This window comes from Mya arenaria, chromosome 5, assembly GCF_026914265.1.
Source record: "Mya arenaria isolate MELC-2E11 chromosome 5, ASM2691426v1".
In the NCBI taxonomy this organism is placed as follows: Eukaryota; Metazoa; Mollusca; class Bivalvia; order Myida; family Myidae; genus Mya; species Mya arenaria.
The window spans coordinates 5,326,027-5,338,982 of record NC_069126.1 but is presented as its reverse complement, the minus strand read 5'-3'; the positions used below and the strand labels follow the sequence as shown (position 1 = coordinate 5,338,982).

Sequence of the window (12,956 nt, the reverse complement as noted above, 5' to 3'; positions counted from 1 at the left end):
TTACTGTGACATTGACCTTGGCCTGATGACCCCCAAAGTCGATAGGGGTCATCTACTGGGCAGGCCCAACCTTCATGTCAAGTTTGATGACCATAGGTCCAAGAATTGTCGAGTTTGCTTTCAAGGTCACTGTGACCTTGACCTTTGACCCCTAAAATCAATAGGGGTCATCTACTGGTCAGGCCCAACCTCCATGTCAAGTTTGAGGGCCATGGGTGCAGGCATTGTTGAGTTATCACTTGGACAACCTTTTATCATTCAAGGTCACTGTGACCTTGACCTTTGGCCCAATGACCCCGAAAATTAAAAGGGACAATCATCTGGCCGGATTCAACCTACAAATCAAGTTTTAGGGCCATGGGTGCAGCCATTGTCAAGTTATCACTCGGATAACCTTTTACCATTCCAGGTCACTGTGACCTTGACCTTTGGCCAAATGACCCCTTAAATCAATAAGGACCATCTTCTGGCCAGGCCCAACCTCCAAGTCAAGTTTGAGGGCCATGGGTGCAGGCATTATCGAGTTATCACTGGGACAACCTTTTACCATTCCAGGTCACTGTGACCTTGACCTTTGGCCAGATGACCCCCAAAAACCATAGGGGTCATCTCCTGGTCAGGCCAATTCATCAAGTCAAGTTTGAGGACCATGGGTGCAGGCATTGTTGAGTTATCAATCGGACAACCGTTTACCGTTCAAGGTCACTGTGACCTTGACCTTTGGCCCGATGACCCCAAAAAACAATAGGGGTCATCTACTGGTCAGGCCCAACCTCCAAGTCAAGTTTGAGGGCCATGGGTGCAGGCATTGTCACGTTATCACTCAGACAACCTTTTACCATTCAAGGTCACTGTGACCTTGACCTTTGGTCTGATGACCCCCAAAAACAATAGGGGTCATCTACTGGTCAGGCCCAACCTCCATGTCAAGTTTAATGGCCATGGGTGCAGGCATTGTTGAGTTATCACTCGGACAAGCTTTAAAATTATTTTACCATTAAAGGTCACTGTGACCTTGACCTTTGACCCGATGACCCCCAAAATCAATATGGGTCATCTACTGGTCAGGCCCAACCTTCATGTGAAGTTTGATGACCATACGTCTAGGAATTGTTGAGTTATCACTCGGACAAGCTTTGGTCTACCGACGGACCGACCAACCGACATACCGACATGCCTGTACAAAGCAATATACCCCTCTTCTTCGAAGGGGGGCATAATTATTCATGAGTACGAGAGTTTTACAGCTGATTTTCCTATAGTATCATATAGGTTATGATACGCTGGGGTGCCGAGGATGGCTTAACCTTTGGTTATACTAAGTCTGACAATGGTCAAATATATGAAGGGTTTATCCTACGGGTTACATGAACAGAAATTTAACATTTTGTTTTGTCAACTGTTCTAGGCAAATAAGGAGAAACAATACAGGGCCTCTTATTTATAAATTGTCCTGCTTGTTTTTTTCGTTATACCTGGTTTGACGCTGGCCACATACACGGGGTTATCGCCACTGACTGTGAGACCGTAACCCTTCTCATCTTTCTGTATTATCGCCACACGCTGTAACAAGGGACCTGGAAACACACAGGAATGTGTATAAATGTATTATTATAGGCAACAAAATAAAACTAACAAGAGAGAAACTCCTTCCTGCCAGAAGTTTTCAATACCATCCATTACGAGCACATAATCAGTCATCTTGTTTATAACGTTTATGCCTGTTTTGGCAATCAACCAGCAAATCCTTCATACATATCCCCAAATTGCTGTATTTTTGCATTTTTGTGTTGGTTAAACTTATTTAAGTTACTGAAACTTTAATTAATGGTTATCTGTATGTGTTAAAATGATGAAGTCTTTGATGTCACAATGTCAATCATGGACAACGACCAATCACAATGTCGTTTATCGACAACGACCAATCACAATGTTGTTTATGGACAACGACCAATCACAGCTCAACTCAAGTGCTTTGAGCTCAGTCATACACATGTACAATAAAAATGCTTCTGCCTGATGCCAATGATTAGGGTTTAAAGTCAGTACATTTAACATCAGGCCTTACTTGTGGGCTCAGTAGTATCTCTATTTGGGGAGGTCACCTGGTCATCTGGCTTGTCCTTGGTCAAACTGCCCAGCCTGAAAATGTACATAGAAGCCTTATTACCACCTGTGTCATACACATAATTCTTCTTACCAATCCTCTTGAAAGATGTTTTGTCTAACAAGCAGTTAGGGGTTACCTAGCAAGAAATAGAAAATGCTTTGTTAGGCAGTAATCTGCGTTCTGCAAACTAATTTGAGTATATAATTATATGTAGATACCGTGTATTTTGTAACGCAACTATTTGCCAATAACAGAGTTTTTACTGCTTCTACCAGGAAGCGCCTTGTAACAGTGCAACACAAAGCTGATGAAGAATCTATAATGTAACAAAGGATGTCGCTGACCGATCTAGCACCATAAATGGGTCCCTCATGACCACATCTATGGTTCATTAACCCAGTGGCTACTTAACATGCACTTTCTTTTTCTAATCATACAGAAACCTCCACATGGGGCCAGTAAATTTCTAGTTTCCCCAAAGTAAGGTATATTGCTTTTCCGACTTTCCAAGATCTCTCAAGGCAGTGTACCCCTTATCCTCTTGCACTCTTAATACTCTTCCATTTCTGAATCATGCTGTTAGAATAACAGGAAAGTTTGAATAACCTATTTTGACAGTTGGGATACAAAAACGTACCCATTTGATTTGTTTTCACATACAGCATACCACTTTCATTCATACCAAATGCAACTTAAACCATTCTGATAACATGTTACAAAAGTAGGTAAGTGATCTAGTCATATGTGTAGCTTTCCGCCTCTCAACTGGGAGGTTGTCGGTTTGAGCCGAACCAGGCGAACACTCTCTATAAAAAGCTTTCTGTCCGGATACAGACAGCAGAGAGATTAATCTCAGCTTTTTGCAGTATTCTCAGTCAAGCTAAAATAAATACATATAAACCAAAAGAATGGTTTCAAAATGATGACACATATATGCTGTCAAAACAAGTTATTACTAACATAGCTACAGCGCTAGTTATTCAAAGTGCAATCACGAGTTGGCAAGTACTAATGGCTACTCATATTGTGTCATTATATCAGAAGAGACAGAAATGGCCCAGTTAACATACACTCAACTTAATCATACTTCTAGAATAATCAGATTACTACTACTGCATAATACTATATGTATGAAACATGTCCTCAACATAATTATCATAGTGTAAATTCATGCAAATGAAAAACTATTTTACTTAAAAAATGACATGTCAAACAAAGCTCTTCATTTCTCCTAGAGCACTGGGCCAGTGTATCAGAAATCTAGGGCACTTTCAACAACAGACTTGCATCATGATCAACAGGGCTTTTATTGGAAAGAAATCTAACTGCAATAAATTATCTGCCAGCGATTTTCTTCCACATCAGCAGTATTAGTCAGCTTGGAGACTGATTCACCAGAAACTACTGTTGATTGTGTTGTACACAAACTATGGGCTATCATGGCATTGTAATGTAGCACACATGTGCACACCATCTCATCACTTAACAGGTGTTAATATGCAGCAGGCAACTGGGTCAATGGAAAAATATTATCTACATTATACATGGCACATTATATCACCGTCACAAATCCATAATGTTAACACTTTTATTTTAAGACTCCTTCATAGCTATGCCTTTTTACTCTTCTATCCTGGAAACCTCTATTTTACTCAGAAGTTATGTAAGGAGTGGATAATCGACGTGACCACTGCTCTATGAAGGAAAGGGTTAAATAAGCACATTTCTAGCTAGGTGCTGCTTGAGAGTTGTCTTAATTTCTACCCAAAAACATTCAAATGTGATTCATTTGCTTATGCCTCTTCCTGGTCTCTGAGATGTTCCCATTTATTGGATTTCAGTCAAACAATCAGCTGCCCTTTAAAATCTTCTACATTATGAGCAGCATCTGCTCAACATAATTCCAGTTTGAGAATTGGTAGAAGTTGTACAGAATTTGACAGCAGTCAGCTTTAAAAGCTCTTCAGAGCTTGTGTTTCTATATGTTGTAAATCAGACTTTATAAATATATATTACTTGACTTGACTTGCAGTTTTAGATTTCTCATGCATTTGAACTGCTGTACTACAAAGGATATGGCACAATTAAGAACTAGCTGAAGCTAGCCCAAGCCAAACAGTACTGATGATTGATCAGCTGGGTTGTTGTTCTGCAAACCTCTATCATACATCAACATTTCTCCATTGAAGCTTCAATGAGACTTACAAAAAATGTCAACAATGCTCTGTGACTAGAAGAAAAGGAACAAAAAAAGTGACTAAGAGCTAAATTTTCATCAGGCTTGAAGGAACAATTAGTTTAAACTTTATTTAATTTTACAACGATTGTGAAACAAGCTATTACAACATATATTTATCACTCTTGTTGGCACGCAGTTGGGCGAGAGTGTGGTCTTGTGTTGTGGGGGAAACCGGAGTACACAGAGAAAACCCACTTGTCCGGCTTGGTGACCACTAACCAAACTCACATGTGCCCAGGCCGGGATTCCTACCCGGGTCGCCTTGGTGAGAAGCCAGTGCCCTAACCACTGCGCTACCCGGATAACCGAAGGAACAATTAAAACAAAAAGTTTAATTGTAACACAAAACTCACCGTTTTTTTCTTAGCAATGTTCCTGCATGTGACTGCGAGATTTCAGCAAATCGACTAGATATTCCGCTATCCATTTCACTGTCTTTACTTCCATGTGAGAAATTAAATATATCCATGTAGGATCGCCATTTTTTGAGGGACATAGTCGCCGCTAATTTGAACTTTACCACCTTTTCATGAATAAATTACACACAAATAAATAACACAAAACCAAAAATAAACACAACTCACTATTTCCGTGAAATGACTTTTACTTTTTTTGCCTACATTTACAAGCACTCCTTATTCATTTAAATGTGATTCATTTCAAAATGAAACAGTGGTTTAATGCAACCAGTAAATCAATCAAGCATTTTACACGAAAAATTCCGACATAAATTCAACTAGTAGTATGTGTGGCAGTGTTAATTTTTCCATGAACATAAAAAAATCCAACAGCTAGAAAAACCACTCAACCAATGACTGTTTTGTAAGACTAAAAAGATTATACAAATATTGCCAATCTGGCTGACAGTACATAGGTAGGAGAAACACAGCAGGTAAACATTGACAATACCTTGGCTATGATGATCTCCTATATGTTTTACCAGCATCAGTGCTGTCACATTGAATACATTGGCTACCGTCATTCCCCCAGTAAACATCACAACCTGTTTAGATTTCGGGCCAAAATAACATTCTGGTGGGGCTTTTGGGAATGAGGATGGAAAGTGCAGAAAACAGAAGAAAAACTCTATGAGGCATTGTCACACCTGTTCTGCAGTATGTCCTTATGAAAATGCCCGACATAACTGACCAATGTATCTGTATATTATGAAATCAAAGACTTCCACTACTTCAGGCTGATCAGATTTATATGAAATCACTTGAAATCAGGTTAAATTGTTCTTCTCTGCATATTTTGCATTATTTCCAATTTGCAATAAGGTTTTAGTAGCTATTCAAGGTTGGCCTACACTATCATGGCTAAGTCATAGACGACAAAGATTATGACAGAAACAAAACAAAATATGTCACAACTGATTCTGTTATTTTTATGCTATTTACTCATATAATAACTATTTGGCCAGCTGTCCATAGCATAATAATAGTCAAACTCTCCAGATAAGAACTGTTCAATGATATGAGGAGGACAGGGTGACCTTTTTCAAGAACGGCCCATAAACCCAGCCTAGTGGTCAGCCATACTGTGGGCTGGTGGAAAATGATGAATTTTATATTTACAACCTCTTGAGCAAACAAGGAGTATGTGACTCGTGACTTTACTGTGACATGGTCAATGCGTACATCTAACTGACCGCTGACCACTGCTAAAAGAGTGGTAGACAAATAAAATTATACCTATAATATGGCCATCTTTTGGGAAAAATTATCATTTCTGCAGGAAGAATTCATTCAATGTTAATATGGAAAAAAGGGACATAGATGATTTCTCATCATCAAATAACAAACAAGATGAGAGGTTCATCCGTTATGCCAATAGATATAACCAAGTCACATCTATGTCACACTAAACTGGACCAGACTGGACCACAACATAATATACTTGTAGTCAACATATTACAGCACAAAATATCGAAAACAAATTTGATGAACTGCTAGACTCTCAACTATCCGAATCTTGATTATAATCAAGTTTCAATATCCGTCCTAAATGACTGCATATATTGACAAAGTGGAGTATGTAAACATCATCCATAAACATGTTTCACTTCAACAGCTTGATATTGAAATCAGGATTGAATTAATTATCCAAGTACAAATAAATACACTCTTACACATTAAACCTCCAAGCAGTTTCATATACAATCGCACGCAAAAATAACTTGTTTTCATTAAATGTGCAGTTAGTCATATAAAATTGAAAAGCATGGTTAATTATTTTCGGCCCTACATGCAAGAGAAATTAACTGAAACATCCTTCGCAGGAAGATTCATATTCATTCTGCATAGAGTCATAATACTTTTATTTTAGCACAACATGTTAATTTGAATGGAGACGTTATTTAATATAAATATTAAATATGTTTGCGATAAAGAAACATGCATTACATAACACTGCCACACATATATTTAATTGTGTTTTTGAATGGAGACGTTATTTAATATAATAATGTTTGCCATAAAAAAAACATACATATATAACACTGCCACACAAAGTCATATATTTAAATGTATTTTTGATAAAATCCAATTTTTTGTTGAACCAATAATATACATTACCCTCCATTTTCTTTGTATGGTTAAACATAAAGATGAGTAATTTCTGACTTCAAACTACAACAATTTATTTTCAATGGTTATCGCTTGTGCATCGCTAAATTCATATCCTGTTCAATGAGCACAGTAATCCTACTGATCATGCAATGCAATCACATATAAATATATACACCACTTTTCTTATCAAGGTCGCGTTTTAATCACTTTTTTTCAACTATGTTTTACACATTTTCCCGGTCACGTAATCTGACCTCATTTACAATTGTGACCAAAAAGCAGTCCATTTCAGCGTATCCAAGCACCAAGGAGCATTCAGCCAGTATCTTCACCTCTGAATTACAATATCGCCAGTTCTATAATTATCCGTGACCTTTTCAACACTATAACCACAAACACTGACAGCTAATTTCCATTTCAATCTAGTGCAACATTACTGTGTAAAAGCGTCAAAGCCTTTCCTATAATTTGCAGCACATATAAATTGTGTATTCTAGGTTAGTTTGTAGCTATAACTGTTCGACCACTTTAAATGATAGATTGAATTCATGATTATTACCCAGTTTGGGGCCCCGGGGCACGTTTCAATACGATCACCACTGTCAACGGTGTCTCATCAACTAGACTGATCAAACAGTGACGCTGATTTAATTAAACTTTGGATGTATAATTATGAAATCTGCGTACATTTAATAAACAATTTACAAAACAATTTATTGGAAAACACTATATTTTTGACATTAGTTTCTTGTTTGCCCTGATAGTGGTCTGTTGTCAAATGTCACAATGATATGATTCAGCTAAATGATTTGAATATTTATCTTTCCATACACATAAACAGGGTTAAAAGTTGAAGTAGCATCATCAAAGAGAATAAGTTTGCTTTAATTCAAGGCTCATGTACAATATCAGTCTTTGATAACTATTTTAATAATCCTGTAATGACCATTAATAGTCAACACCATAAATATTCTTAAATGAGTATTCCACAAAAACCCAAGTTCACAAACATTTATAAAACTCAGCACAAAGCACGAATCATGATCATGTTCATCAATTAACTTAACAAGTCTTAAGACTTTTTAAGATGAAGTTCACAATCTTTTTATAAATGATTACAACCTTTTGGCTATATTTCTTTAACATTCACCATATTAATCCTTCCATGAATATTTACACACAAAATCACACTTTATCTCCACAACAATTCTGAACAATGGAAAATACTCAATAAAAACTGTGGGAAGACATTATCCGCCATTTTATTTATCAAGTGCCCTAACTATACATGTGTTCAAGAGCAGTGTGAGTTGTACACTGCACAACTTTAGTTGTCCTCCACAGTGGCCAGTGCCCTAGCCCATGAAAATATATAAATCAGTTTTTCCCAGAATCATGCATCCACAGTTGTGTACCTCCATGAAGGTACTTTAGTCTTGGGTTGCATATCATTGTCAGAGAATAGGCTTTTTAAGTCTTAAATATGCAGGAAAGCACGCATACAGATACATAAGAATTGAAATTCCCTAGCCCCTAGCAGGCCAGGCCTGCATATCTAATTTGGTGAAGCTAGGCTGCAATAAAGCAGTGATGAAATCAATTGGATATCTTGTTATTACACTCATATTATGCTCATGTAAAGTTTAAGTTTAAATCTAACACATTTACAACATACAGGAAACTAATAACGTCAGTAAAACGTAAATAAAAAAATTGACAAAGAATGATTAAACAAAAACAACAAACAAATCAAGCCTCATTACAGTGAATTTTGTCTTTTGGGTTTTATTTTAAAGCTGCACTCTCACAGATTTACTGTTTTTACAACTTTTTTTATTTTTTGTCTTGTAAACAGCAAATTTTTGCTTAAGTACCTGCAAACCAATGATAAAAGATTGCTTGCTGACAAAAGATCAGAAGGCAAATTTTCATATTTCCGTTCGAAAATTAATGTTTAATGGCTTAAACCGTTACCAACAGTTTGAGATAAATGCATAAAACATCAATTTTTCAACTTAAGTATAAAAATCTGCGATCTGATTTTTTGTCAGCAGTCATATATAACTGGTTTCCATACATATTCTCAAAAATTGGCTCGTTCCAAGACAACAAGTAAATATGTTATCAAAACGTTCAATCTGTGAGGGTGCAGCTTTAAAAAGAAGGGATAACATTCTATAATTCATGGCACGATTTTATTACTGAGAAGTTTACCTCAATTTCCCAGACGAGGGAGCAGCTACATGTACACACTCTGAACAAGTGTCAGATGACATAACAAGAGAGACAATGCACTGTAAAATGTGTCAGAATACATCACAGGAGTTATCTGACATTAAAAAGAGCTGTTGTCTTCAATTATATTGCTTATTTCAAAATTACATAATTGACAAATCAAACAAAATAGAGTGCACAAAGTATCAGTGATCAAAATCAGCACAAGCCCTGTAATGGTAATATTTTCCGGGCTTGCTCAAATTCTGGGTTCTGGGCTTGTTCAAAAATGTTATGCCAGAAGTATATGAATTCGGGCTTGTTCATCCAAAAGACTAATTTCGATGACTGAAGTACTCGGCTCTTGTTTAAAGTGATTAGTTATGAGGTTATAATACATTTCAGTTTTTAGAGAGCTGAAAAATTTCAGTTTTGTATTTAGATAACCGAATATAAAAAGAATGTGAAATGCTGAAATATGATCTACCAAAAAACTGTCAGTGTCACAAGGAAGTGAAGATTTCCCTCTGATAATACCAGGTACCAGGTCTTTTGCATCTATGTTGAGATTATAATAAACGTTAATATGCATATACTGAAAATATAACTATAACATATGGCTATAATGCATCAGTCAATTGTAACCACGGCCCCCCATGGTCCGGGGAATAGCGGGGATTTTGACTTTCGGTCCAGCCAGCCCCGGGTAAAATCCCGCCTTGCGGGAACGAACTGGTGGTAAAACCCCGGCCAAATGCCCCCGCACCCCAGAGACATAATATAAGGCCCAATCTCTGCTAAATTTAGCGCTAAGACAAAACTACCACGGTCACCCGGCCCTGCGGGGCCACCTAGAAAGTGAAAACACGGCCAATTTCCCCTGTATACCCCCAGACCTGGGGGGCCGTGGTTACAATTGACTGGTGCATAATTCTATGATTTATATTTTACATTTTATAAAACAATACTTTTTGCCAGATTAAAACACAATAATATTGTTATCACTTGCTTGTAGTATAGTTTATCCACTAGTACTTTAAACTGGTGCAATTGCAATGGCCTATCTACACAATACTGGTGAATTTGCAATACATTGTTTTGTGAACATAATATTATTCTCTGCTCTGTTCTGCAATGGAAAGTTTGTTTTTTGTGCCCTTCAGAAAAAAAGTTTCTACCAATAAATTGTTCAGTTTGATATTGAACACATTTTTTTCTGGAAACCATATTAAGCGAAAAAAATTGCAAGAAAAATCACACAAGATATTTTACAAATCACATGAGTGCACTTTCCTTTGCAATCGAGAATACAAATATGCTAAGCAAGCAGAAAATGTGTGGCTATCTTCAAGTCAGGCAACTTGATTTCAGAATAAGACAATAAACTATGGCAAATTCAAAGTCAGGGAACATCTGATGTTTTGTTTGTCATTCCTGCTGACAGTTTAGCATGTCCTACTAATAGTTTGACAGTGGTCGAAATTAGCACAAGTCTGCAACTTATTCAAAACTTGTTAAATGCTTTCGGGTCTTGATCAAATTCTCAATTTTATATGGCAGGGCTTGTTGATTTTTTTTATGGCAATAAGGATTCAAACTTGTTCACCCAAAAGTCTTTGGCCTTTTGCCATCTGCACAGACTATTTCTGAGCAACTTGCCTGACTTTACACATACATTGACACTTCAAGATGATTTGTAACCTGCAGAGCTACAGATAAAAAGGGTTGTAATTGGCCTAAATACGCTTTAAAATGAGTCAATTACAATATAAAATCTAAGAGCTGATTGTATCGGTATGATTAAAAATTGTTCATTAAAATCAAAGATGGCGCTAAACGGTGTAGTATCACTCCTCCTCGATCACTGCATTAAGGACCAAGTCTATTGTGTATGTAAAATATGTTTGCACCTCAATGTGCCAGCAGACTTTAACAATGGCCATAACACTTCATTCATAGAAACCAAGGTGTACATTACACTTTACAAAATTTCATAAGAGCATACAATACACTTTATTTAAAAAAGGTACCTGTAGCTCTGATCGAACTTGCCTTCCAATTCAACACAAACAGTCTTAAACAATAACATCATATGCAGGACAAAACATGGACATAACAATATGCAACCATCTCATATATATACATACTACTACTTGCCTTGGCCGTTTTGGTGGATCCGAAATCCTCTTAAGTAAGCTTATAAGAGAAAGAAAAGATACATCAAAAAATATGTCACATCAGAGATTGATGACAAAAAACATTTTAACTCAAGAAACAGTCCACCTAGCCACAATAATGAAATGCAGGAAAACTTTTGATTTTTTTTTAATTTTGACACTTGTCATTCTCTTCATTTGCCTGCTAAGTACACACAATTGTCAAAGATTGTGGTGGCCATTCACACTAAAAAATAACGGAAAATACAATCTAACTCCCATACAGAAAAGTTTGGCATACCATACAATAAGACATCTGACAATTCAGCTTAAATTGCCGGTAAATACAGCCCCGAACCCATATAGCCCAGGTTGAAAAACAATAGCCTACAGCACAGACACAAGGAAAATACTGCTAGTACTGATGGACCATGTTAAGGGTGGATAACTGATTTGGGCTGCAAGGAAAAGGGACATGGATAGTTTCTGATCTGCCAATCAGGGCAGGAAGGTAGTCTATATTAATAGACGTGTTATACGGGATTCTTCCAATCCGTAACGTCTAAACGGGAATGTGCAAAAAACGGGGCTGTTTTAAAAATATGGAAATTGTTTTAAGTGAAGTATTTTATGGTTGAAATTGATCATAAAGAGTTATATTCATATTTTACCATGTAAGTGAAATGTTATTTTGCACTAAACAAGCATTTAATGCATTAAAACAAGTTGTTTACCTTTCCAATAAAACGAAAGTTGACTGACACAGAAAACAATTATGCGAAGGGGAACAACTCGATACAATCGTAATAACTCGGCCTCCTCCGACAAAGCTTCGAGATAGACCTCGTTATACAATCGTAACAACTCGGCCATGGCCGAAATGTTCCGAGCGATTTAAAACTGTGCCCTGAAGCCTTGCAGGTGCCCTTCATGTATATATCGTTATGTTTTGACAGACAGAAATGAAAAAAAGCCGTCAAACTCATAATTATAAGTTGGTTATTTATTTTTTGTGTACGGAACTAATATAAAATAACATTATCTGGTAATATGTCTTGTTTTTATGATATTTTATAGACTCTATATGCTTTAACCCGGAATCCTGATCGGAACAACTACCCACTTTTGATACTAAACAATTTGTACGTGAAGGATTTGCCATATCTGTAGTGTGTGTGGGTAAGAACCAGCCGCCCGGTTAGCTCAGTTGGTTAGAGCACCGTGCTAGTATTCCGGCGGTCGTGGGTTCGAGTCCCACACCGGGCGCACTTTTCCTCCCAGGTTTACTTTACTGGTGGCAGCGGTAAACGGCAGTAGTGCCTCCGTCGGCCTAAAAGGTTAATGGGGGGAGGAGTGTAGTGTGTGTGTGGGTAAGAACCAGCCGCCCGGTTAGCTCAGTTGGTTAGAGCGCCGTGCTAGTGTTCCGGCGGTCGTGGGTTCGAGCCCCACACCGGGCGCACTTTTCCTCTCAGGTTTACTTTACTGGTGGCAGCGGTAAACGGCAGAAGTGCCTCCGTCGGCCTTAAAGGTTAATGGGGGGAGGAATGTAGTGTGTGTGGGTAAGAACCAGCCGCCCGGTTAGCTCAGTTGGTTAGAGCGCCGTGCTAGTGTTCCGGCGGTCGTGGTTTCGAGCCCCACACTGGGCGCACTTTTCCTCTCAGGTTTAC

General features: G+C 37.7%; 1 protein-coding gene and 2 non-coding genes across 27 annotated transcripts in view; 2 read left to right on the top strand and 1 right to left on the bottom strand.

Moving 5' to 3' along the window:
* The window catches only part of LOC128234667 (rho guanine nucleotide exchange factor 12-like), a 103,586-nt gene that overhangs the window by 89,670 nt on the left and 960 nt on the right, over positions 1 to 12,956 (bottom strand). For 8 of the 25 annotated variants that reach the window (XM_052949042.1, XM_052949044.1, XM_052949056.1 and 5 more), the window contains exons 1-4: positions 6,926 to 8,150; positions 4,703 to 4,872; positions 2,069 to 2,142; positions 1,476 to 1,577 (exon numbers count right to left, since the gene is read on the bottom strand). In XM_052949042.1, the coding sequence (XP_052805002.1) occupies positions 1,476 to 1,577; positions 2,069 to 2,142; positions 4,703 to 4,845 (319 nt within the window). In that variant the 5' untranslated portion in view covers positions 4,846 to 4,872; positions 6,926 to 8,150. Of the gene's footprint in view, positions 1 to 1,475; positions 1,578 to 2,068; positions 2,143 to 4,702; positions 5,016 to 6,925; positions 8,153 to 11,290; positions 11,330 to 12,956 lie in introns of those variants that run through there. The other 17 variants (XM_052949040.1, XM_052949051.1, XM_052949043.1 and 14 more) reach the window with 7 other exon arrangements.
* Trnat-agu (transfer RNA threonine (anticodon AGU)) lies at positions 12,482 to 12,555 on the top strand. Its single transcript has one exon. It is a non-coding gene; the product is annotated as a tRNA-Thr (tRNA).
* Trnat-agu (transfer RNA threonine (anticodon AGU)) lies at positions 12,673 to 12,746 on the top strand. Its single transcript has one exon. It is a non-coding gene; the product is annotated as a tRNA-Thr (tRNA).